Here is a 27,250-nt window from a genome sequence, read left to right as displayed (position 1 = left end):
TTCTAATCAATGAGGACCTTAGAGGTAGATTCACTGGTCAGGTTTTTAAAGACTCAAATCAATTGCTATCAAAAAGGTAAGGAGAATGTGTAATTCGGGAGAAACGCATTCTACACCATTTGTCACAAATACGTTTGCCCGCACATTGCTCATTTAATTTTTTTCATTTGAATCATTATTTAACTAGGCAAGTCGGTTAAGCACAAATTCTTATTTATGATGGCCAAACCCGGACGAGGCTAAGGGACTCCCAATCACGTCCGGTTGTGATACAGCCTGGAATCGAACCAGGGTGTCTTGTGACGCACCAAGCACTGAGGTTCAGTGCCTTAGACTGCTGCGCCACTCATGAGCCCATCTTGGCCTAAAGATCCCTGTTCGAAGAGATACATCCCTTGATGTAATTTTTGCCGTTCTATATCCACTTGTCAGTCTTCAAATTATCTGGTGCTTGTATACTAGTGTCTACATTAATTTACAGTGTTATATTAGAAGTACTGCAAAATAGGTTTTGCTTGCTTGCTCGTCATATTCCTTTATGTACTATGTTAACATAAGACGCGAGTCATCTCTGAGACTCATAGAAAGCATATTTTGTATCGTTCTAAAAGTGATGAGTGGTATAGTTTTGATGTGTTTCTCAGAATGGCAGCATCTTCAAACATTTGGCCTTCTGTTAGGGGAATGCCTTGATAGCACGATAAGCCAATCAATGTGGGGCAAGCCAGTTAAGGCACGCCTCTAGCAGAGCTTGGCCAGTCAAGAGTGTCGGATTCACGAGGGGGGGGCTTACCCCCACTAAACAGCCCTGCCAAGCTGTGGCTGAGCGAAGTGAATGACGTCTCTGCATTTGCAGCCGCCGACGCAGTGTTTGGTTTCCATTTTCACAGCCGAGTTTCGGGGTGACCAACAACATGGAGCCGGAGATTGAGGACAAAACGTTGGAATTAATGGTAAGCTTTGGTGACATTGACCCCTTAGGTCGCTATTGGGAACGAAAAGGAGCCATATAGGCTTGAATCGAAGGCCGAACATGGTACCAACCCGAACCGACGGTCGGGAGAGTTGGAGGAAAAAGGAAGGGGAACTAGAAAAAGAGGGAGGGCCTGAAACATTGATATTTTTCTTTGAGGGTCCTGGTGCAGCGACTGACTAGGTCGTCGAAACCTATTAGTAAATGTGACAGGATAGTCCATGATTTTTGCAATGGCCAAATTGAATCCGTAACCTCATGTAAAATAGTCGAATGGTTTCTGCAAGGCGTCCGCTGAATAAAGTCACGGATTTCGGTGTAGCTTTTGACTGCGGTGACGCTGCGCCACTCGGCCCTGTGTGTCACAGCTAGTTAGCTAACTAGCCTGCTAACTATGGACACAACGTACCTGGCTCGTTAGCTGGATAACTACAGAAATACATATTCAAGTCTGATAAAGACCATTAAATGTTGCCCACACCCTTCAATGTGAATTTCTGAATGTTCTTCTGGTGTGCGTGTTCATGTTTATAAAGCTGCGTAGAAGGAAGTGCACAACATTAACTCGCGAGGGGTATTTTCATTGCTAACGAGTTATTAGTTAGTTAAGCAACAAATAGTTGGGCACCGTGACATTGTGATGCATAAATAATTGTAATGTAGTTGATTTGGACAGCTGACATTTGTAACAAACTGTTGTACTTGGATTTTCCATCTTTTCATTCTTCAGTTTACCAAGATAACGTTAGTTAGCTCGCAGACTTATAGGTAACGTTAGCTAGATTGGACTAGCCACCTGACCAGTCCAAAAGCCAATGTATCAGATTTTGGGATGATGGCTAGCTGTTTGCCCAGAGTTCTACCTTACACGTTTTAACGTTACTACTTGTTGGTCCGATGTCGTCTATCAAAAAGGACATCTGCCTGTCAAGACTGTCAATTGGCTAACATTAGAATAATATTTCAGTGTTGGTAACTAGTAGCAGGAAACGGATCTCTACAGTAAGCCTGATAATTACAATAAAATGGTTTGTTAAAAAAGGAACCGATTTGGTTTCAGCCAGCACAACAATCCTCAGCCGCCACTGTTTGTTTTGGCAAAGTTAAATTCCACATAACCAGACTCGCTCCTCACACCGCAGCAATGATGGCATTATTTTCACACTGAATCCGAAATCTCTAGGTGATTCACCTGTAACTAGCTAATGAGCCTGTCAAGATTTCAATTGAGTTTTCCCTTGTCCTTTTAGGTCAGTCATACTCCTCTTTAAACCATTACTAAGCTCAATGGTAAGCCTTATTTGACATTGACTAAACCTATATCAACACAACCACCCTGCAAGTAAACTACATTGATCTTGAGCTAGGATACATGTCATGTTTCTGTTCCAGTTACCCTCTTCCCTTCCCTGTGTACCCTTTCCCCAACCTAGGCTATATTAGACAGTCCCATTAGATAGCCTACTTGGACTGAATTGACAATGTACATATGTTATGTTTGTAATAGATTATTTTATGTGTGTCTGTGTATTTTGACCCTATGTAAATCACTAACCACTTCCATAGTGTGAGGATGGAAGAACAGAGGGCGGGGCATTAGCAAAAATCAAAGGCCTTAAAATTGACGAACGTGTCCGTTGCGGACTAGTCCCTCCAACTTCTCTTCCTATCCCCACCCACTTCATATATCTAACAATGCTTTTGTGTGTCTGTCTATGCCTTGTGTGTGTAAGTATGTTTTTCTGCGCTCACTGTGCAAATGTGCGTGTAGCTCTAATACTGGTTTTTCCCCTCACTACCCCAACCCACCTTCTCTTCTCATCTTCACGAACACTGGTTTGGTTACACACACCAATCTGTTCTTTACTCTTTCCTATTCTGTTTGGTCATATTTGTCTTCCCTCCACATTTCACCCATTTCTTCCACTCCTTTTTGTCTATGTATATTCTACCCCCCCATTTTCATCTTCCTCCTGCTACTCATCTATCCTCTACCTCTTCAACTCCTTTCCTCCCCCCCTCATCTCTCTTGTTCACTCATCTCTTCCTCATTCTCTCTGTTCCCATCCTTTCTCTCCCATCCCTGTCTCATGCCTCTTTTCTCTCCTTTCATTCCTCTTCCTATCTCTCCTTCTCTCACACAGTGCTCTGTGCCTCGCTCTCTCTGGCTGGGCTGCTCCTCGGTGGCAGAGAGTTTGTGTGCACTCAGGTGCCTGCAGAGCATCCCCTCCACCCGGGCACACAACCAGGTTCTGCTACTCTCTCCTCTTAATTCTGACCTACCTACTGCCCCCCCCCCCCCCCCCCCCCCAGCCTCTTACTACACCATGAACTGTGTACTGCACCCTCCCCAGGCCCCCTTGCCTTCCCGCCTCTTCCTCCCAAAAATATGCTTCTCTCTCCAGCCCAGCTTACAGGATATCTGACATCTGGCTCAAGTTCATATTTAGCCTTCTAGAAAAGGGTTGATCAATACAGACAAGCACGCCTGAAAGATGCCTCCCTCTTTCCTTGGTAAAAAGTTGTTTTGGTCAAAGCTGAAGTGACACCAAGACCAAACTTCGATCAAAGATAGCATAATAGGCTAACCCGTGAATCACAGGATTGTATCAAGCCTGGCCAAACCTAGCTAGGTCTTGTGAAAGTAAAGCTCCAGATAGCTAGACTAAGTCTCTCCCTCCCTACTCTAAAGTTTGGGATTCATATTTTTAAGTTCTGACAAAAGTTCCCCAGTTCACTTGACAAGAGTTGTCTAGTTAATCTGAATTAGATGGGCAGAGCTGGGGCCGCTGCTGGCTGGGGTGAAAGGAAGGAGAGGCTACCAGAGCATGTCGCCTGGGGTGCAGTGCTAGGTTGCCTGGAGGTGTGTTGGGCAGGGGATGGTCTAGGAACCTCCGCTCTGCCTGTGTTAGGGGGGGGAAGTGAGGGGCGCCGTGGTATGTTCGCTGTCTCTGGCAGCCTGTCCCTAGGCTTTCTCTGTCTGTTAGTTTGTCTGCTCGGTATGTCACTGCTGCATGAACCCTAATGTCCGCATCAGCCTTGACCCCTGACCTTGTCTGTGTACCCATCTGTTTGTGTACTTGTCTGACTTGTTACTATTGGTCTGTCAGTCTCTCTGTTGAAGAGCGACAAATGATCCAGTGCAATATCAGTTTCATTTTTGCAGATCAAATAGTGGAGATATGCTACTGTAGGCCATCTGAGGAAGTCCCTTGTGTATGGACGTATGTAGAAGAGAAACACATCTGGACAGGGTTCTCAATAATCTGTGACAGTGTCAGGTGAAGTGTGTGTGGCTGACACAGACATATAACAACCAAGGGCTGTGTGTGTATCTGTTAATGTTTTAAATGGGAGAGGGAGCCTGTCTGGTTCAACCTTTTAACAGTACTCCTCCCAGCATTCTCCCACTGTTTGTGGTTGCATCCCAAATGACACCCTATTCCCTATGCGGTGTTGTGCTTTTGACCCAAAGTAGTACGTAGTTGAGAATAGGGTGCCATTTGAAATGCAAACTGTCTGTGTTGGAGGGCTGGGTACTATCAGATTATGGTTTCATTACTGCAGGGTTTGTCTAGTAGCCATACCCACATACTCCTGTTTAATTTCCTGTCCAGACTGCACATCACAAGGAGAGGAGATAGAGATCACCTTTCTTACATTATTAGCTAGCTGTGTGTGTGTGTGCCATTGTACTCTGCATTCTGCTACCATTTTGCACATTTGTGTTCATTTACCTTTTCTTAACGGACACCAAATGAGCTCTAACCATTCATTCCCCGTGTTCTTGTCTCTTCATACAGAACACATCAGTCATGGAGTCTCAGAACCACGTAGACGACCTCTCGCCAAAGAAGACCACAGTTCTCACCAAGGTGTGTGTAGGTGGATTATGAGGGTGTGGAATCTGTGTAATATATCTGAGGGATATTACATCGTAAAATGTGTCAATTGTCCTTGAAAAGGCACTTAAGTTATGGCAATTTCAGTGGGAATGGAACCCGTAGTGCCGTGTGTGTGTAACTCTGTCCTCTCCCTCTCAGCTTAGTAACGGTCCTGTGATGACGGGCTCTCGTAAGCGCCCGTCGGAGGGGGGCAACGACAAGGAGAAGGCGCACTGCATCGCCCTGTTTGACCAGTGGTCCGAGACTGACCAAGTGGAGTTTGTAGAACACCTTATCTCCCGAATGTGCCACTACCAACACGGCCACATCAACACCTACCTCAAACCCATGCTCCAACGAGACTTCATCACAGCACTGCCAGGTAACACACACACCTAAGGTTGTTGAGGTGAACGTAACGCCGCCACGCCGGCGGTCACACGTCATGAAGGCAGTCAAATTTCACGTGACTGTTTAGTCACAGTGATTTGTCTTCAAGTTCTGATGCCTGCTCATGGTCATTGGGAAGCCTACCAAACTTGCTAACTGCCTGGTACTCAGCACTCTATTGTCCCTCTAATCATTCTGACATCAATGCAAATGTTATTGAAAATCTAATCAAACACTTCATGAGAGCCCATGAGCTCATGTTGTGCAACATTTCAATAAGCAATGCAATTGCGTGAGAAAACAGAGTGATGGCCTCTATTAAAAAGCGGTGGTTCAGCTTTCTATAGGCAGGCCTACTATATTTATTCCTGAACTTTACTAATATTAAGCACATTGCTTATATTTACAACCGGAGTATAGCCTACCTGGCTGTCATGAAAATAAACCATGGGGAAAAGCATCCTCCATTCGCTATTTAAGTGCATAGATGATATGTATTTATTTCCCGCTGCCCCTGTTTCGATACAGGTGGGTGATAATGGTCCATTCTAAGTGAAAACAAATTTTACACATACAGTACCAGTCATAATTTTGGACACCTACTCATGCAAGGGTTTTTCTTTATATTTACTGTTTTCTACATTGTAGAATAGTTAACAAATATATTTTAGATTCTTCGAATTAGCCACCCTTTGCCTTGATGGCAGCTTTGCACACTCTTGGCGTTCTCTCAACCAGCTTCACCTGGAATGCTTTTCCAATAGTCTTGAAGGAGTTCCCACATACAGTTGAAGTCGGAAGTTTACATACACTTAAGTTGGAGTCATTAACTTGTTTTTCAACCACTCTACAAATTTCTTGTTAACAAACTATCGTTTTGGCAAGTCGGTTAACCTGTTGAGGCTAGGGGGTGCTGTTGTCACTTTATGTAAATCGTGTAATTTTTTTAACGGCTTCCTACTAAATTCTTGATCGTACAATATGCATATTATTACTATTATTGGATAGAAAACAGTCTATAGTTTCTATAGGCGTTGGAATTTTGTCTCTGAGTGGAACAGAACTCATTCTACAGCATTTTCCCTGACATGGAGTCAGATTTCACACATTTTGGCCCCTGATCTGGAGTCAGTTAAAAGGCCACTGTTATTGCTATGAGCATACAGACACTGCTTACGTCTTCCCCTGGATGCCTTTACGTGATGACGATTTAAATGGTGTCGATTGCCCAATCACAGCCACTATAAATAAAAAAAAACTGTAGGTAGGAACTCTTTTCCAGCAGCGTCAGGCGCGCGGGGGACACTGACCCGCACTTGTTCCAAGCATTAGTGTAGGGAGTAATATTTCTCCGGTCATGTTTCTACTCGTTATAGGAGTTAAAAACATCATAAGGTAGTTAATTTAAACCGTTTTATAGCAATTTATACCCGTTTAGTGCAATTTTGGGACATTTATTTCTGAGACACTGTGAATCTCTGGGCACTGTTCCAGTTCATGCCGAACGCAATGTGCATTTCTACATGGCAAGAGGACAGCTTTCGACCAAAAGACGATTAGACCCAAGAAAGGATTCTTTGACCAAGATTCTGATGGAAGAACAGCTCAAAGTAGGAACAATTTATTATGATAAATTGTGTTTCTGTCGAAAAATGTTAATGGCTTAGGACGCCATCTTGTTTGACGTAGCTTCGCTTGGCGCAAACTGTATTGAAAAGTAAGGATAATTTAAAAAAATGTAAATCAGCGATTGTATTAAGAATTAAATTGTCTATCAATCGCTGTCCACCCTATATTTTTTAGTCACGTTTATGAGTATTTATGTATACGACTAGATCACTGTCTAATGTGGCGCAGGACATTTTCTGACCAGCTGGGCTACTTTTCTCATTGTCTAACCATGATTTTGGTGGCTAAATATGCACATTTTCGAACAAACTGTATATGTATGTTGTAATGTGATGTTACAGGAGTGTCATCTGAAGAATTCTGAGAAGGTTAGTGAAAAAATTAATATATTTTGGCGATGTTTACGTTATCGCTCTCTTTGGCTAGAATCAATGCTGGTGTAATGTTTGCACATGTGCTATGCTAATATAACGATTTATTGTGTTTTCGCTGTAAGACACTTAGAAAATCTGAAATATTGTCTGTATTCACAGGATCTGTGTCTTTCGATTAGTGTATGCTGTGTATTTTTACGAAATGTTTGATTAGTAGTTAGGTAAACACGTTGCTCATTGTATTTATTCTAGTCCATTTGTGACGGTGGGTGCAATTGTAAACTATGACATCTACCTGAAATATGCACATTTTTCTAACAAAACCTATCCTATACCATAAATATGTTATCAGACTCATCTGATGAGCTTTTTTCTTGGTTAGTGGCTATCAATATCTTAGTTTAGCCGAATTGGTGATAGCTACTGGTGTTGGTGGACAAAGAAAAGATGGTGGATTATGCTAATGTGTTTAGCTAATAGATTTACATCTTTACATATTGTGTCTTCCCTGTAAAACATTTTAAAAATCGGACATGTTGGCTGGATTCACAAGATCTGTGTCTTTCATTAGCTGTATTGGACTTTAATGTGTGAAAGTTAAATATAAAAAAAAAAAAAAATTGAATTTCGCGGCTCTGCCTTTTCAGTGGGGGTGGCACCCCAGTCCTAGACAGGTTAAAACTTCTTATGGCTGCAATCCCGTTAACGGGATCGATATGACAACAGCCAGTGAAAGTGCAGGGCGCCAAATTCAAACATCTCATAATTAAAATTCCTCTTATACCATTTTAAAGGTGATCTTGTTGTTAATCCCACCAAGTGTCCGAGTTCAAATAGGCTTTTCAGCGAAGCACCACAAACGATTGTTAGATCACCACCAACTCACAGAAAAACAGCCATTTTCCAGCCAAAGAGAGGAGTCACAAAAAGCACAAATGGAGTTAAAATTAATCATTAACCTTTGATCTTCATCAGATGACACTCATAGGACTTCATGTTACACAATACATATGTCTTGTTCGGTTAAGTTCATATTTATATCCAAAAACCTCAGTTTACAAGGGCGCCATGTTCAGAAATGCCTCCAAAATATCCGGAGAAATTGCAGAGCCATGTCAAATAACATAAATACTCATCATAAACTTTGAAAGATACATGTGTTACATAGAATTAAAGATACACTTGTTCTTAATGCAACCGCTGTGTCAGATTTCAAAAAGCTTTTCGGCAAAACACAATATTCAATAATCTGACAACAGCTTTCAGCCACAAAAGCAAGCCATACAGTTACCCGCCAAATTGTGCAGTCAACAAAACTCATAAAAAGCATTATAAATCTTCACTTACCTTTGCTGATCTTCGTCGGAATGCACTCCCACTTCCACAAGAAATGTTCATTTTTTTCGGTAATGTCCATTATTTATGTCCAAATAGCTATTTTTGTAGCGTGTTTGGTAAACACATCCAACGTCAGCGAAGCGCGTTCACTAAAACCTGACGAATTGTGGAACAGAGCTCCTTCATGTGAACGTGCATGGTCAGGTCATGGCAGACCTGACTAATTCCCCTCTCATTCGCCCCCCCCCTTCACAGTAGAGGCATCAGACAAGGTTCTACAGACTGTTGACATCTAGTGGAAGCCGTAGTAAGTGCAAACTCATCCATATCTCGCTGTGATTTCAATGGGATCTTGGTTGAATATCGACCAGCCTCCGAATTTCCACTTCCTGTTTGGATTTTTTCTCAGGTTTTTGCCTGCCATATGAGTTCTGTTATACTCAGACATCATTCAAACAGTTTTAGAAACTTCAGAATGTTTTCTATCCAATACTAATAATAATATGCATATATTAGCAACTATGACTGAGGAGCAGGCCATTTACTCTGGGCACCTCTGTGCACCTTTCATCCAAGCTACTCAATACTGCCCCTGCAGCCATAAGAAGTTAAGACATCTACTTTGTGCATGACACAAGTAATTTTTTCAACAATTGTTTACAGACAGATTATTTCACTTATTATTCATATTATCACAATTCCAGTGGGTCAGAAGTTTACATATACTAAGTTGACTGTGCCTTTTAAACTGCTGTGGAAATTCCAGGAAATTATGTCATGGCTTTAGAAGCTCTTGATAGGCTAATTGACATAATTTGAGTCAATTGGAGGTATACCTGTGGATGTATTTCAAGGCCTACCTTCAAACTCAGTGCCTCTGTGCATGACATCATGGGAAAATCAAAAGAAATCAACCGAGACCTCAGAACATTTTTTTTTTTAGACCTCCACAAGTCTGGTTCATACTTGGGAGCAATTTCCAAATGCCTCAAGGTACCACGTTCATCTGTACAAACAATAGTACGCAAGTATAAACACCATGGGACCACGCAGCTGTCATACCGCTCAGGAAGGAGACACGTTCTGTCTCCTAGAGATGAACGTACTTTGGTGTGAAAAGTGCAAATCAATCCCAGAACAGCAAAGGACCTTGTGAAGATGCTGGAGTAAACCGTTACAAATGTATCTATATCCACAAAAAAACCTGTCCTATATCAAGATGACCTGAAAGACCGCTCAGCAAGGAAGAAGCCACTGCTCCAAAACCGTCATAAAAAAAACAGACTACGCTTTGCAACTGCATATGGGGACAAAGATCGCACTTTTTGGAGAAATGTCCTCTGGTCTGATGAAACAAAAATAGAACTGTTTGACCATAATGACCATTGTTATGTTTGGAGGAAAAAGGGGGATGCTTGCAAGCCGAAGAACACCATCCCAACCGTGAAGCGTGGGGGTGGCAGCATCATGTTGTGGGGGTACTACCCAAAACGTTTGACCCAAGTTAAACAATTTAAAGGCAATGCTACCAAATACTAATTGAGTTTATGTAAACTTCTGACCCACTGGGAATGTGAGGAAAGAAATAAAAGCTGAAATAAATCATTCCCTATTATTGTTCTGACATTTCACATTCTTAAAATAGTGGTGATCCTAATTGACCTAGACAGGGAATTTGTACTAGGATTAAATGACAGGATTTGTGAAAAACTGAGTATAAATGTATTTGGCTAAGGTGTATGTAAACTTCTGACTTCAACTGTATACTGAGCACTTGTTGGCTGCCTTTCCTTCACTCTGCAGTCCAAATCATCCCAAACCATCTCAATTGGGTTGAGGTCGGGTGATTGTGGAGGCCAGGTCATCTGATGCAGCACTCCATTACTCTCCTTGGTCAAATAACCCTTACACAGCCTGGATGTGTGTTTTGGGTCATTGTCCTGTTGAGAAACAAATGATTTTCCCCACTAAGCACAAACCAATTGGGATGGCGTATCGCTGCAGAATGCTGCGGTTGCAATGGTGGTTAAGTGTGCCTTGAATTCTAAAGAAATCACAGACAGTGTCACCAGTAAAGCACCCCAACACCATAACACCTCCTACTCCATGCTTTACAGTGGGTGCCACACATGTGGAGATCATCCATTCACATACTCTACATCTCAGACATGCGGTTGGAACCAAAAATCTCAAATTTGGACTCATCAGACCAAAGGACAGATTTCCATGGTTTCTTTGCAGCAATTTGACCATGAAGGCCTGATTTCACGCAGTCTCCTCTGATCAGTTGATGTTGAGGTTTGTCTGTTATTTGAACTCTGAAGCTTTTATTTGGGCTACAATATCTGAGGCTGGTACCTGTGATGAACTTATCCTCTGCAGCAGAGAACTCTGGGTCTTCCTTTCATGTGGCGGTCCTCATGAGAGCCAGTTTCATCATAGCGCCTGATGGTTTTTGCGACTGCACTTGAAAACTTTCAAAGTTCTTGACATTTTCCACGTTGACTGATGTTCATGTCTTAAAGTAATGGTGGACTGTCATTTCTCTTTGCTTATTTGAGCTGTTCTTGCCATAATATGGACTTTGTTTTACCAAATAGCGCCATCTTCTGTATACAAACCCTACCTTGTCACAATATAACTGATTGGCTCAAACGCATTAAGGAAATTAACTTTTAACAAGGCACACCTGTTAATTTAAATGCATTCCAGGTGACTACCTCATGAAGCTGGTTGAGAGAAGGCCAAGTCTCCAAAGTTGTCAAGGCAAAGGGTGGCTACTTTTAAGAATCTCTAATATAAATTTGTTCAATACATATTTTTGTTTACATGATTCCATATGTGTTATTTCGTAGTTTTGATGTCTTCACTATCACTCTACAATGTAGAAAATAGTACAAATAAAGAAACGCTGGTATGAGTATTTGTCAACTTTTGACTGGTAATGTATATTATTTAGTCTATGTAAAGGCAAGATTAAATCAATAATAGGCTAATATTGTTACTCATCAGACTATCACTTGTGAATGTTTTAATTTGATATTTTTGCAACTTTCTCGAGTCAGTCACACACCTGATGTAGCCCCCTAACCAATAGGCCTATATGTTTCTATAAAGTTTGTATCACAACTAAAATGGCCAAATAACTTCTTAAAATTAAGCACATTAATCTGCTTTACAAGGGGTTAATTAAGAGCCTAACTGGCATATATAAGCAGCGGGTGAGTTTCACGTTTGGGGAAGATAATTTTCACCATAAAAATGCACCTTTTATAAAAAGGATTACATTTATAATTGCATTTGCGGTCACTTTTGATAACGGGGTTTTCCTGCTAATGGAACATTCACTCTTATATTCTACTACCATGTACGCATTGCTGCACTTCTAATGTGAAGAAATAGTCTAACGGTTTATCAACATTTTAAGCTAAACATTCTGATCTGTTGCATCAGGCACATTGAGTAAATACAACCACGAGCATAAAAAATAAAAATGTATTAATTTGGGATCTATCGCATCCCATAACTGTCCCAGACTGTTTTGAAATATTTATTTCTCACACAGAATAGAATAGGTCAACTTTTGTACTATGGGGGATAGTTGATTGACAGGCTAGTGCTTTTGCTGTTAATCTTGTTGGCTGACGATAAGTAAATGTGGACAGTTCTTCCAATATTTTCAATATGCACCTTTGGAATTGGATAAGGACGTGTGCAGACTGTTTTTGGGTCCATTACGGCCACACAAAGGGGATGCCACCATAAAATTGTAGATATTATCAAGTGCTTGTGAATGAGAGATTATTGAAGTGTGTACAGCCTGATGAAAAAAACAAAGCAAAGCTCATGTCTTTCAAGTGACTTTTTTCAAATCATCATTAGTGTCATCAGGCAGCCTTACAATGTATTAAAAATCGAAACATCATGCCCAACGTTTGTTGAATAACTAAATGTGATAACTTAAAATGAAGCATACCTGTTTCTTTACCGTTCGACACAGAATAGCCGCATGGGCGCGCTCCCTCAAATCTTTTGGAGAAAATATACTTTCTATTTCATTCAGCTTTGTTCAATTGTACTCGTCATAACATAAAATAATGCCACGGAATTGTAAGCAAATCTTGTCTGCCAAATGAACTAGTGTAGCCCACAGCCATTTGGCATTGCCACATCAGGACCTAACATAAGGACAACTCAGAGCATGCTATTCGGTTCTTCTGTACTACATTTTCTTCATATCATGCTTTAGACCCGTCTAAAATAATGGATTCATTGTGAAGGTGTAGGCTATATTACATGGTTTTGTGAGACTTTTTTAAAAATGTAGATGTTTCAAAGGTCTGCATCAGTGGCTTGGAGGCTGTGTGGAAGCCAGGAGATGCTAAATGTGTTAATGTTAAATAACGGTCAATTACCGTGAGACCGACCAGTTATTTGCTTGACAATCACCGGCTGACAATTTCGTGACTGCCACAACCATACACACCCTTTAACTTCTTTTCCGGACACGGTTTCTCACCCGCGCGTACACACGTTCACAACTTCTTTTGGATGCTTCCGCTGGAGTCCAGCACAGGAATGCATTTTAAGTCTGAGCCCAACGAATGCCCGTAACGTTCAGACCCTACCCAGGCCCGATTTTGCTTCTGCCTAATTTAAAGCCCAGCCCGGTCCCAACCCAAAATTAGAAATAACTTCCCTCCATTCGCTTCTGGTCTCTGTCTGTTCTCCCCCTCCCTTCACTGTTGCATGCACATCCTGTCTGAGTATCCATAGCAACGGCTCCGCCTTGGGCGGCTCAATGACAAGACGTGAGAGAGCAGTTAGCCGCTAGCTAACTACTTTTCGTCACTTTGATCTCCGGGAACGTTAATTATTTCCTGTGACAAAATCTCTCCTGTCGACGAGGACAATATTTTGGTCTAATGTTTGACGAGGTTAAAGCACTTCTGGCACCATGTTAGGCAGGTATGACTGTAGGCTACTGCACAGCAGATGACGAGCGAATGGCTCAACTTCAAAATGTTACTGATGGCAGAGCCCAGCACGTAACCTAGAAATTGACAAAAAACGGAGCTGCCCGGCCCCTAAGCTGGTGTCTAGTGTTAGGTAGCAGAGCTCCATCTTCCACACACTTTTGCACTCCTTCACACACCATGCTCACACACCCAACAAACAGTTACACCCCATCTCTCTCGCTTCCTCTCTCTAGCCCAGGGTCTGGACCACATAGCAGAGAACATCCTGTCGTTCCTGGACGCGCAGTCTCTGTGCTCCGCGGAGCTGGTGTGTAAGGAGTGGCAGAGGGTGATCTCTGAGGGCATGCTCTGGAAGAAACTCATAGAACGCATGGTCCGCACAGACCCCCTCTGGAAAGGCCTGTCCGAGAGGCACCAGTGGTGAGCATGAACACGAACGCTCGTCGAGCTACTGGAGACGGAGACACACGGAGTAGGGAAGTTCTGAAGATTGATTTCTCATTGGCTTATTGTTCTGTCCGTCTTCTCAGGGAGAAGTATCTGTTCAAGAACCGAACGACAGAAGTCCCGCCCAACTCCTACTACCACTCCCTGTACCCCAAGATCATCCAGGACATAGAGGTTAGACTGTAGCTCTGTCCACAAAAAAACCCCTGCCCTTCAGGCGGTGGCTATGTCTCAAATGGCACCCTATTTCTTATTTAGTGCACTACTTTTGACCAGGGCTCTGGTGACCTTATGTAGGGAATAGGGTGCCATTTGGGGAGGACCCGTTCTGTGTCTATAGACCGTGGGCGTGATTTAAAAACAATCAATAAGGTTGATTAATACTTTAGATGAAGGGATCTATTTTGGTCTCGATGTGTTTTTCCTCCCTCATATCCACTCTTTTCTCTGTTTTCTTCAATCCCCCTATTGTCTGTGTGTTTCCTCTTGAGATCTCTCTCCTTCCCACTACCTGCCAACCCCCTCTCTGCCCTCCTCACCTCTGTCCCCCCTCCTCACCTCTACCCCTCCCTTCTCTCCTGTGTGTGTGTATAGACTATCGAGGCTAACTGGCGGTGTGGCAGACACAACCTGCAGAGGATCCAGTGTCGGTCAGAGAACAGTAAAGGAGTCTACTGCCTCCAGTACGACGACGATAAAATCATCAGCGGCCTGAGAGACAACTCCATAAAGGTGCGTGAGTGTACTTGTGTTTTTGGACGGGTCGAAATGGATTAATCATGTTATTGCAGACTATGCCTTTGATGTGAAACAACAGCTGTCTGTATCTCAAAGGAAATACATGAATTAAAGGATGAAAGGAGTCATTTTCCCACCCTCTGTGTTCCACTCATCTGTCTGGCCTGGAGGGAGGAAAGGGCTAGCCTGTCCATCTCCAGTGCTCTAGTACACAGGGATCCCTCCACACTGCATGGAAATGGGGCATGAACAATACTGAGACCAGCTTACCCTGACCCACATCTGCCCCTGCTCGCTTTCTCTCCCTTCCTCGTGCTAACTCATCTTTCTTTTTCTACTCTCTCTCTCTCTCTCTTTCCTGCCATCTCCTCCTCCCTCTATCTGTGTAGATCTGGGACAAGCAGTCTCTGGAGTGTCTGAAGATCCTGACAGGTCATACAGGGTCAGTGTTGTGTCTGCAGTATGATGAGAGAGTCATAGTCACTGGTTCCTCCGACTCCACTGTCAGGTATGACACAGTGATTTTATATATACACACACACACGCGCACACACGCAGAGGCTTTGTCCAAATGCAACCCTATATCCCATGCAAGTGCACTAGTTTTCACCAGGACTCATGGGGCTCTGGTCCAAAAGTAGTACACTACCATATATGGAATAGGATGCCGTTTGGGGGGGGACAACCTTACACTGCCATCTATGTTGCTATATTACCGACTGCTTTAGCCACCCGGTATGTCTTAGCCACCCGGTAAGTCAGTGTAAAACCCACAGCAACCTGCAGTGCCTTTGGAAAGTATTCAGACCCCTTGACTTTATCCACATTTTGTTACGTTACATCCTTATTCTAAAATTGCTGAAACCGTTTTTTCCCCCTCATCAATCTACACACAATATCCCATAATGACAAAGCAAAACAGGTTTTTAGAATACGTAAGTACTACACTATGACATCCTGGCATTTCAAACACACTACGTTTCTTTTCCTCCAATTTCACATACTATAAAACATATTTTCACATATGCTAAATGCCTGCTATTTAGAACACATTATGGGTATTTGCACACGGCCAGTCTGTGATATCTTGTTTCACTGGGTTTATGGGGCATTGTAGGATGTTTGTGTGTCAGGTAGTTAGTGCATTTGGAAGGTATTCAGATCCCTTGACTTTTTCCACATTTTGTTATGTTACAGCCTTATTCTAAAATTGCTGAAACTGTTTTTTCCCCTCATCAATCTACACACAATATCCCATAATGACAAAGCAAAACAGGTTTTTAGAATGCATAAGTATTCAGACCCTTTACTCATTGCTTTGGCATCGATTACAGCATAGACTCTTCTTCGGTATGACGCTACCAGCTTAGCACACCTGTATTTGGGGAGTTTCTCCCATTCTTCTCTGCAGATCCTCTCAAGCTCTGTCAGGTTGGAAGGGGAGTGTCGCTGCACAGCTATTTTCAGGTCTCCAGAGATGTTCAAGTCCGGGCTCTGACTGGGCCACTCATGGACATTCAGAGACTTGTAGAAGCCACTCCTGTGTTGTCTTGGCTGTGTGCTTAGGGTCGTTGTCCTGTTGGAAGGTGAACCTTCACCCCAGTCTGAGCTCCTGAGCACTCTGGAGCAGGTTTTCATCAAGGATTTCGCTGTACTTTTCTCTGATAATCTTTGCCTGATTGGTGGAGTGCTGCAGAGATGGTTGTCTTTTTGGTAGATTCCCCGATCTCCACGGAGGAACTCTGAAGCTCTGTCAGTGACAATCGGGTTCTTGGTCACCTCCCTGACCAAGGCCCTTCTTCCCAGATTGCTCAGTTTGGCTGGGCGGCCAGATCTAGGAGGAGTCTTGGTTTTTCCAAACTTCTTCCATTGACGAATGATGGAGGCCACTGTGTTTTTGGGGACCTTTAATGCTGCAGAAATGTTTTGGTACACTTCCCGAGATCTGTGCCTTGATACAATCCTGTCTCGCAGCTCTACGGACAATTCCTTTGACCTCATTGCTTGGTTTTTGCTCTGACATGTCTACTTATATAGACCGGTTTGTGCCTTTCCAAATCATGTCCAATCAATTGAATTTACCACAGGTGGACTCCAATTAAGTTGTAGAAACAGCTCAAGGATGATCAATGGAAACAGGATGCACCTGAGCTCAATTTCGATTTTCATAGCAAAGGATCTGAATACTTAAGTAAATACGCTATTTCTTTATTTTTTTTGTTGTTGATACATTTGCAACAATGTTTTAACTTGTTTTCACTGTCAATTATGGAGTCTTGTGTAAATTGCTGAGAATTTATTTGCATTTCATTCATTTTAGAATAAGTCTGTAACGGAGCAAAATGTGGAAAAAGTATATGATAGAAATACATCTAGAATGGACATTGTCGTCCTAGAAACGTGACTACAAAGTTGTCTTGTTCAGGATAGCCAACCATCTCCACATCTGTCTTGGATTCGCCCAATACACACCACAGCCATTGGATCACTGTCATTTCTGACTGTCACACCAGCCAACCCTCCGAGCAGCCAAACATAGAGCCTTCTCTCTCTGCTTTGAGATCTGTCTGTGGTCTATCTATATATGAAACCATCCTGCCCTGTCTGCTCATTTATTTATAGCTAGTTGAGGAGTGCTAAACTGTTGCCCAGCCATCTCTTTGATGCAGGAGCTATATCATTTGTGAATGCCAGTCTCTCTCTACCACTCTTGTGGTAATAATCAGTACTTCACTCTATCTTCTGTAGCTACACACACAAGCTACACACACACTCTAGTACACAGGGATGAGATTGATATTTAAATTAAATCGTCACCATTTCTCACCTTCCAATATAAGGCTAGCTGTTAGATTTCCTATCTGTAAGAGAGTTGTGATAGTCAATATAGTTAGTTAACATTTTCAATGTCACACAATGTCCAAACCTGCGGCGAGAGAGAGAGAGAGTGTGTGTGCGCCAGCCCATGCCAGTCTAGGCTGCACACAGAAGCTCAACCTTCACACACATTACTTCACACTCTCCCTGGGAGGTATCCAAGGAAAATGTGACTTCACTTCCTTAGCGACGGCTTGACGGGCACTTGTTTGTGGCTTTGAGTCTCAGCTTTTCCAGTGTGTGTTCTGAGTTAGTGTGTGTTTGATCCCCCTCCCTGTCGTACAGTGGAACTCAATAAAAACGCTCTTAACGGCTGGTCCCTAGTGTGGGGTGTGTTGACTGGGACGGCGCAGTGTCCAGCCTTGGCTGCGTCGGTCTGTTTAGCAGAGCTTTCGTTGATCAGTCTCATTCTTTCTTTTTTATAATATTCACCCCCTTTTTCTCGTTCTCCTCCCCTCCCTTCTCTTTTTTTCTTATCTCCCTCCACCCTCCCCTTCTTCTCCTCTGTCCGTCTCCCTCGCTCACCCAGGGTGTGGGACGTGACGTCGGGTGAGGTATTGAACACCCTGATCCATCACAACGAGGCGGTGCTCCACCTGCGCTTCTGCAACGGTCTGATGGTGACTTGTTCCAAGGACCGCTCCATAGCTGTGTGGGACATGGCCTCGCCCACCGACATCAGCCTCCGGCGGGTCCTCGTGGGTCACCGCGCCGCCGTCAACGTGGTCGATTTTGACGACAAATACATTGTGTCGGCGTCGGGGGACCGCACCATCAAGGTGAGAGGTGTGTGTGTGGATCATGAGATATAAAATGTGGGGCTAGTGTGTTAGCGTGTATGTGGGTGCACTTGGGTATATCTTGTCTCTACAAGATTTGATATTGGAGTCGTTGCCTGTGAATATTGATGTCTGTCCCCCTCTCTCTCTGCTGCCCCCTGTAGGTGTGGAGCACCAGTACGTGTGAGTTTGTGCGCACGCTAAACGGACACAAGCGAGGCATCGCCTGCCTGCAGTACAGAGACAGACTGGTGGTCAGTGGCTCCTCAGACAACACCATACGGTAGGAGACTGGCCCTGTCCTAAATCTGTCCTGCCTACTACAGTACTAATCATCCTACATCCTATTTCTAACATAATGTTCAGAAATGACGTATGCAGTAAGCAATAAATATCTACGTACTAGACTCACCCATACTGATAATGCGTTAGCTAATGCACAATGGTGACGTTTCCCATCGTTTGTTCATTTTGGTACAGTGCGTCCCCTTATTTGATTATCAGCTGTTGTCAATCACACATGGGTCTGAAAAGGTGCTTTTCTTAATAGCATGCAGTGAATCCGTACTAGATGAAAAGTGGAAACGAGTATGACATCCTGGCATTTAAAACACGTTTCTTTTCCTCCAATTTCTCTTACTATAAAACATTATATTTTCACAAATGCTAAATGCCTGCTATTTAGAACACATTATGGGTATTTGCACACAGCCAGTCTGATATCTTGTTTCACTGGGTTTATGGTGCATTGTAGGATGTTTGTGTGTCAGGTAGTTAGTGCATTTGGAAGGTATTCAGATCCCTTGACTTTTTCCACCTTTTGTTAAGTTACAAGCCGTGTTCTAAAATTGATTAAATTGTTGTTTTTCCCTTCATCAATCTACACACACTACTCCTTAATGACAAAGCAAAAACAGGTTTTCATAAATGTGCAGATGTGTTACAATTTAAAAAATTTAATATTACATTTACATAAGTGTTCAGACCCTTTACTCAGTACTTTGTTGAAGCCCCTTTCGCAGCGATTACAGTCTTGGGTATGACGCCACAAGCTTGGCACACCTGTATTTGGGAAGTTTTTCCCATGTCTTCTCTGCACATCCTCTCAAGCTCTGTCAGGTTGGATGGGGAGCGTTGCTGCGCAGTTATTTTCTGGTCTCTCCAGAGATGTTCGATCGGTTTCAAGTCCGAGCTCTGGCTGGGCCACTCAAAGACATTCAGAGACTTGTCCCAAAGCCTTGGCTTGGCTGTGTGCTCAGGTTCGTTGTCCTGTTGGAAGGTGAACCTTCGCCTCAGTCTGAGGTCTTGAGCGCTCTGGAGCAGGTTTTCAGCAATGATCTCTCAGAACTTTGCTCCGTTCATCTTTCCCTCGATCCCGACTAGTCTCCTGGTCCCTGTCGCTGAAAAACATACCCACAACATAATGCTGCCACCACCATGCTTCACCGTAGGGATGGTGCCAGGTCTTCTCCAGAGGTGACGTTTGTCATTCAGGCCAAAGAGTTCAATGTTGGTTTCATCAGACCAGACAATCTTGTTTCTCATGGTCTGAGAGTCATTAGGTGCCTTTTGGCAAACTCCAAGCGGGCTGTCATGTGCCTTTTTACTGAGGAATGGCTTCCGTCTGGCCACTACCATAAAGACCTGATTGGTGGAGTGCTGCAGAGATGGTTGTCCTTCTGAAAGATATCCCCTGTCTCCACAGAGGAACTCTAGAGCTCTTGAGTGTTGCAGTTCTTGACACACACCGGTGCGCCTGGCACCTACTACCATACCCCGTTCAAAGGCACTTAAATCTTTTCTCAAACTATGTCTCAATTGTCTCGAGGCTTAAAAATCATGTAACCTGCCCCCTTCATCTACACTGATTTGAAGTGGATTTGACAAGTGACATCAATAAGGGATCATAGCTTTCACCTGGATTCAGCAGGTCAGTATGTCATGGAAAGAGCAGGTGTTCATATACAGTACCAGTCAAAAGTTTGGACACCTACTCATTCCAGGGTTTTTCTTTATTTTTACTATTTTCTACATCGTAGAATAATAGTGAAGACATCAAAACTATGAAATAACACATGGAATCATGTAGTAACCAAAAAAGTGTTTAACAAATCCAAAATATATGATATTCTTCAAAGTAGCCACCTGTTGCCTTGATGACAGTTTTGCACACACTTGGCATTCTCTCAACCAGCTTCATGAGGTAGTTATGTGGAATGCATTTAAATAAACAGGTGTGATTTTTGAACAACTACCTCATCGTTGTACCCCACACACACACTTATCTGTTTGAGCAGTGAATTTCAACCACAATGACCAGGGAGATTTTCCAATGCCTCGCAGAGAAGGCAACCTATTGGTATATGGGTACAAATAAAAAATACATTTTGGATGGTGTATCAATACACCCAGTCACTACCAAGATACTGGTGTTCTTCCTAACTCAGTTGCCGGAGAGGAAGGAAACCGCTCAGTGATTTCACCATGAGGCCAATGGTAGGGCTGTGACAGTAATTGAATAACTGTGTAACTGACGGTTATGAATGAAGACCACCATGAAAATAAAATGACCGTCAAAACCGTTTTTTAATAAGCCTACATCAATTTTAGGATTTACTTTATTTTCATGTTGATAACACCGCTCTTAGGTGAAGTTTTACCAACGATTATAAGCAATTGTTTTGGGGTTAGTCTTCCAAACTTTCTAGATCGTTTTCCTCTTTTCTTTGATGCTCGAGCAGGTAATCCCTAGATGTGGGGGCGGGGGGGTGTAGAGCGCTATGGGACTACAGTAAAAAATTAAATAAAAAGATATGTGGACTTTGTTTTCATTGCTTGCTAGTAAATTAATAAATCTGTCTTAATAAAAAGTTTGGATGTGTCTGACTATTCATTAATTATTCAACAGCAGTTGACAAATTTGTTCTGACAGGGCTGTAATGCACTGTTTTGTCAAATGGACAAAGCATCAATCCTCCAACCTGGAGTGGTATAATTTTAGACAATCTTTTCTTCATTTATATACTAATCAACGCTGATCATGCCAGGTCCTGGCCGACATTCAGCCCTAGGCGAGACAAAAACGAATTGCCGCCCTCCTAATTTTTATGAATGCCCATGTGGTAGCCTACAGTTTGTAAAACAGGCAATTTAACGTTAATCCCTGTCATTTCTGCCTGTATTAAATACAGTAATTTGTCATTCTTGGAGTGGAAACATTGTTTGTTGTTAAACTTGTGAGTAACAAGTCTTACCATTTAGGAGCTCCATGTGAGCATGTGTTTGGTTTCCCTGTTAATACATTTTTTTCTTGAACTTTTATTTAACTAGGCAAGTCAGTTAAGAACAAATTCTTATATACAATGACTGCGTACCAGGGAACAGTGGGTTAACTGCCTTGTTCAGGGGCAGAATGACATATTTTTACCCTGTCAGCTCGGGGATTTAATCCAGCAACCTTTTTGGTTACTGGTCCAACGCTGCCGCCTCTGATGTTGGAGAGCATGTGCCTGAGCACGCATAGAAGTACCTGGCCTGCTTCTCGCAAATGTCAAATGTAGTGTCGTGCCCAGCTGGGCTTCTCAGAATGTTTTGTTGTATGCATGTTACTAACAGTATTTAAAAACTCTTTCTAACACTCCTACCCCTCCATAATCAGCGTTGCTGATTTTAAATAGGCTATGGACATGTTTCTATTTTGATGATTGATTGTCAACTTCATAATTCAGAAAGTTTCCTAAAGTAGCTTGTCTGGACTCCGTCTCTTTAAGAATCAAAACGTCCCTGTCATGAATTAATCTTGTAAAAGGCCTATTTTCAGTAGCTTAGTCTGCATGATTTCTCTCATTAAGGCGTCTTCTCTTTAAAGAACATATGCCACTGCCATCAAATGACCGCAGCAGCAGGGTTTGTGACATTATGGTACTATTTCGGGGAAAGTGGGGAAAACCCATCAGACTTCGTTTGAATGGTTTTGTGCATCGAAGTAGGATTTATTTATATATATTTTTTTCATGCAGTAGAGGACAAAGTAGTTATCTTTATTTTGAGTCTTCGTGTTGTCAATACTAAAATGCTACAGATCCCGCTCCAACCTGGCCTTTCTTAATTTGTTGATTTTAATATTTATAACACAGGTGGCTGGTGGCACCTTAACTGGGGAGGACTGGCTCATGGTAATGGCTGTAACGGAAACCATGTGTTTAATGAGTACGATACCATTCCAGACATTATTATGACCTGTCCTCCCCTCAGCAGCCTTCTGTGATTTTAAAAAATATATTTTTTATCATTAATAACCTGAATAGTAATTAAATGCCATGATGATAATGAAGTGTTTCAAATAGGTTTTATTTGGACACATATCCATGTAAACAGAGTTGTGACCTCCCCCCTGAACTGTTATGACGGTGTACATGGGCCTGGCTAATTACCGTAACCTCAAATTCCAAGACTGTCACAGCCTTAGCCACTGTTGACTTTAATAAAATAGAAATGGTTAGAGTTTAATGGATATGATAGGGGAAAACAGATTAATCAACTTTTGTAGTTACTTCACAATTCTAACCTAAATGACTGAAAAGCCTGTAGAGAAAAAAATATATTCCAAAACATGCATCCTGTTTGCGATAAGGCACTAAAGTAAAACTGCAGAAAATTTGACAAAATAAATTAGCTTTATGTCTTGAATACCAGGCGGTCTGTTTGAGACAAATCCTACAGTGTCCTGTGTTGCTCAGTTGGTAGAGCATGGTGCTTGCAACACCAGGGTTGTGGGTTTGATTCCCACTGGGGACCAGAATGGGGGGAAAAATTGCTCTGACTACTGTAAGTCACTCTGGATAAGAGCGTCTGCTAAATGACTAAAATGTACACATCACTGAGTACCACTTCATTTTTTCATGCATGGTTGTGGCTGCATCATGTTATGGGCAGTGGTGTAAAGTAATTAAGTAAAAAATACTTAAGTACTACTAAAGTAGTTTTTGGATAGTATCTGTACTTGACTGTTTTACATTTTTTACAACTTTTTTAATGTTACGTCACTACATTCCTAAAGAAAATAATGTACTTTCTACTCCTATTTTCCCTGACACCCAAAAGTATTCATTACATCTCGAATGCTTAGCAGGACAAGAAAAGGGTCCAATTCACACACTTCTCGAGAGAACATCCCTGGTCATCCTTACTGCCTCTGATCTGATGGACTCACTGAACACAAATGCTTTGTTTGTAAATTATGTCTGAGTATTGGAGTGTGCCTCTAGCTATCTTTAAAAAAAAAATGTATGGTGCCGTCTGGTTTTCTTGATATAAGGAATTTGAAATGATTTATACTTCTGATACTTAAGTATATTTAAAACCAAATACTTTTTAGACTTTTACTCAAGTAGTATTTTACTGGGTGACTCACTTTTACTTGTCATTTTCTATTAAGGTATCTTTTACTCAAGTATGGGTGTGCTTGTCATTGGCAAGGACTTTTATAATCAAAAGACACGGAATAGAGCTAAGCACAGGTAAAATCCTAGAGGAGAACCTGGTTCAGTCTGCTTTCACCAGACACACGGAGATGAGTTCACCTTTCAGCTGGACAAAAACCTAAAACACAAAGCCACATCTCCACTGGAGTTGCTTACCAAGAAGAGAGTGAATGTTCCTGAGTTAGTTTTGACTTAAATCTATTAGTACCTGAAAATGGTTGTCTAGCAATGATCAACAACTAATTTGACAGAACTTGAAGCATTTTGATAAGAATAATGAGCAAATGTTTCACAATCCAGGTGTGGAAAGCTCTTAGACTTACCCAGAAAGACTCAGCTGTAACCGCTGGCAAAGTGCTTCCACAAAGTATTGATGTGTGTGAATACTTATGTAAATGAGGTTTCTGGTTGAAGCTGTGCTTTCACCTCTCGACTGAGGGGGACCGACAGGTAATTGTATGTGTGGGGTACAGAGGTAGTCATTCAAAAAATCCTATTAAACACTATTATTGCGCACCAGTGAGTCCATGCAGCTCATGTGACTTGTTAAGCACATTTTTACTCCTGAACTTATTTAGGCTTGCCCTAAATAAAGGGTGTGAATACCTTTTTCTGAAGGCACTGTATGTGTGTGTGAACGTGTTGTTTCTTTCCAGGTTATGGGATATTGAATGTGGAGCGTGTTTGCGAGTGTTAGAAGGTCATGAGGAACTGGTCCGCTGCATTCGCTTTGACAATAAGAGGATTGTCAGTGGGGCCTATGACGGGTGAGACACACACACACACACACACTGAGTTTATAGATTGTCTTTTTACAATTCACACACACACTGCTGTTCTCTACTGACCTTGTCTCCTCTCTGCAGTAAAATCAAGGTGTGGGACCTGCAAGCTGCCCTGGACCCACGAGCCCCAGCCAGCACCTTGTGTCTACGCACACTGGTGGTGAGTATCTTTGTGTGCTTTAATCTTTTAATGCCTGGTCTGTTGTAGACCGTTACGTGGTATGTGTGTGTGTTTTTCAGGAGCACTCGGGGCGCGTGTTCCGGCTGCAGTTTGACGAGTTCCAGATCATCAGCAGTTCCCATGACGACACCATCCTCATCTGGGACTTCCTGAACGTGTCGACCAATGGACAGTCAGAGGGCCGGTCCCCCTCACGCACCTACACCTATATCTCCAGATAGCAGGTAAAACACACACACACGCGCGTGCGCGCAACTCTGGCTTGGAGTTTCTGACCTGTCTCTGTCCTTCAGGTGGCGCCATCCACTGCAGCGAGTCTTGGAGGAGCTGAGATCTGATTGGCTGATGGAGGGTGTGTTGCAGAGAGGAGCTCAACTCGTCTTCTTCCTCATCCTTCTGTCCATACACCGATTCTGACAAGGACTTAAGTCTCCCACCACACCCCTGAAACACACACACACGCACTGAAACTTTTCCTGCAGTTGAACACACACCCACACATTTCATATTCTATCACTAACTTATGTTCTCCAGTCTACACTAACCCACCACAGTCATGTTTTTTTACATATCTTACACCACACATGACCTAATCACTTACCTTAAGAAGTCCTACCATAAGCTCTAGTTCTTCAGTTCTCACCCCCAACCCTACCTAGACACACGTGCTCGTATGGACGGAGAATGACCGTGGTGCTGCAGTGTGGGAGAGAGAGACTTTTATCTCGGCTCTGAGTGAGGAAGGATGAGAGATGGAGTTAGTTAATGAGTGAAGAATGAAGACTCCACTCCATCTATCCTGGTTCCTACTCTTCTTCTCCCTGAGATGAACACTTGTTCGGAATGCGGAACACACGTGTGTGAACCTGTAAAATGCGGCATAGACTAATAGAAAGACTGGCTGTATTGCTCTGTCACCATGGAAATGGATGTGCATGTTGAGGTTGCCGGGATACGTCGTCCTGGGCGACATCTATGCTCTTTCCTTTTACGTCTGTTTTACTTTCTGAATGTTTTTTATTCTTTTGTTTTTATATTTTATTTGACAAATCATTTTGTTCTTAGTAAAATTATACTAAGCATTGTAGTTCTCTTTCTGTCTCTCTTATTCTCATTGTCTTTCTCATTCACTCTTCTGTCGTTTCCGCTCATCATCTTTCTCTGTCCATCCATGCTCGCTTTAGTTATGAGAGAAGCTGGAACTCTGAATGCAATTTAGCTGTAAACTGAGTCCTCTTGTCAAAATTGTTCTATATTAAAAAGATTTTTTTAAAGAAAATGATATTGTGAATAAAGTACTTGACAGTGATTGGGTATTGAGCCAACTAACGTGAATGACTGTATGTGTCTGTTTGTTTATCCCTTGTCATTATTGTGTGTATGGCTGCATTAGTAAGTGTGCCCAGATGCGTGTTAGCGTCTGCGTCCATGAAGCTGAAATGTGTATTTGTTGAAACTGCCACGTCCGTTTAGGATATTACGACGACAAGGAGGTTACTTAAAACAACGAACACTGTTCTTTCCCGACTTACGTCATCGCACGCCCGTTAAAGTAAAGAACGCAGTACATTCTCTCCGGTTTTCTATTTTACCTCAGCATTTTGGGGGAAGGACCCGTATGTAAGCATTTCACTGTTAGTCTGCACCTGTTTTTTACGAAGCATGTGACAAAATGTGATTTTTATGTATTATTTTTACCACATTACCAGCCACTCTACACTGTTTAATCAACAAAACAACAACAAACGTGCTGGGGCGGACAGTGGTGCTGTATCACGAAATCTGGATTCTAGCTTTAATGACCGTTTCAACATCATTGCAGGTGGGTAAGTATACTTGGGCATCATTAACGTGTCCGTTGTCGTCTAAGGTTTTGCCACCGGGTGGCGCTCTAAACCCTACTGTATCACAGCCTGATATGGTGAAACACTAGTTCTACCCAAGCAGTTACACTGCTTATATCCCATTACAACTTGTTCTAGTACACTACCCACTCGTGTGAATAGGATAACCAACCCTGTAGTAGCAGTATGTTGTTTTCCTTAGTGACAAGTATTTCGTTTTTCTTTTTAAAAGTACTATAGATGGGAGTACAGCTTTCGTATGGCACCTAAAGCAGCTGTTGGGTTATTTTTTTTTTGTACCAAGTTGTACTGTAGTTTCAAATGCCAGAGTTAAACTCCAACCTGCAGATCTTCCATGCATTGCAAATGGCACCATTCCCTGTTGTCCCTGGTCAAAAGTAGTGCACTATATAAGGAATAGGATTCCATTCATGACTGGGATAGCTGAGCCTCTTGGGTAGAGTTAGGGAGTAACTGTACTGTAGAAACAGGCTCCATACCAGTAGCCTTTATCCTTCACCAACGGATGGGTGGGTTAAACTTTTTATT

General features: G+C 42.5%; 1 protein-coding gene across 4 annotated transcripts; it reads left to right on the top strand.

Moving 5' to 3' along the window:
• Positions 1 to 624: 624 nt before the first annotated feature.
• Positions 625 to 26,192, top strand: LOC129857975 (F-box and WD repeat domain-containing 11-A-like). Of its 4 annotated transcripts, XM_055926780.1 has the most exons (15): positions 626 to 953; positions 2,224 to 2,263; positions 3,118 to 3,222; positions 4,777 to 4,848; positions 5,017 to 5,239; positions 13,801 to 13,987; positions 14,098 to 14,188; positions 14,609 to 14,746; positions 15,142 to 15,260; positions 18,159 to 18,408; positions 18,573 to 18,691; positions 24,548 to 24,658; positions 24,758 to 24,836; positions 24,917 to 25,081; positions 25,151 to 26,192. In XM_055926780.1, the coding sequence occupies exons 2-14, from the start codon at positions 2,261 to 2,263 to the stop codon at positions 25,076 to 25,078; spliced, it is 1,659 nt and encodes a 552-aa protein (XP_055782755.1). In that variant the 5' UTR covers positions 626 to 953; positions 2,224 to 2,260; the 3' UTR covers positions 25,079 to 25,081; positions 25,151 to 26,192. The 4 variants fall into 4 exon arrangements, with proteins under 4 accessions (XP_055782754.1, XP_055782755.1, XP_055782757.1 ...); XM_055926779.1 differs by lacking the exon at positions 2,224 to 2,263 and having other exon boundaries at positions 625 to 953; XM_055926782.1 differs by lacking the exon at positions 3,118 to 3,222 and having other exon boundaries at positions 631 to 953.
• The last annotated feature ends 1,058 nt before the right edge of the window (positions 26,193 to 27,250 follow it).

This window comes from Salvelinus fontinalis, chromosome 6 (assembly GCF_029448725.1).
Source record: "Salvelinus fontinalis isolate EN_2023a chromosome 6, ASM2944872v1, whole genome shotgun sequence".
Lineage (NCBI taxonomy): Eukaryota > Metazoa > Chordata > Actinopteri > Salmoniformes > Salmonidae > Salvelinus > Salvelinus fontinalis.
The sequence above is the reverse complement of the archived record's forward strand: the minus strand, read 5'-3'. Positions and strand labels throughout refer to the sequence as shown.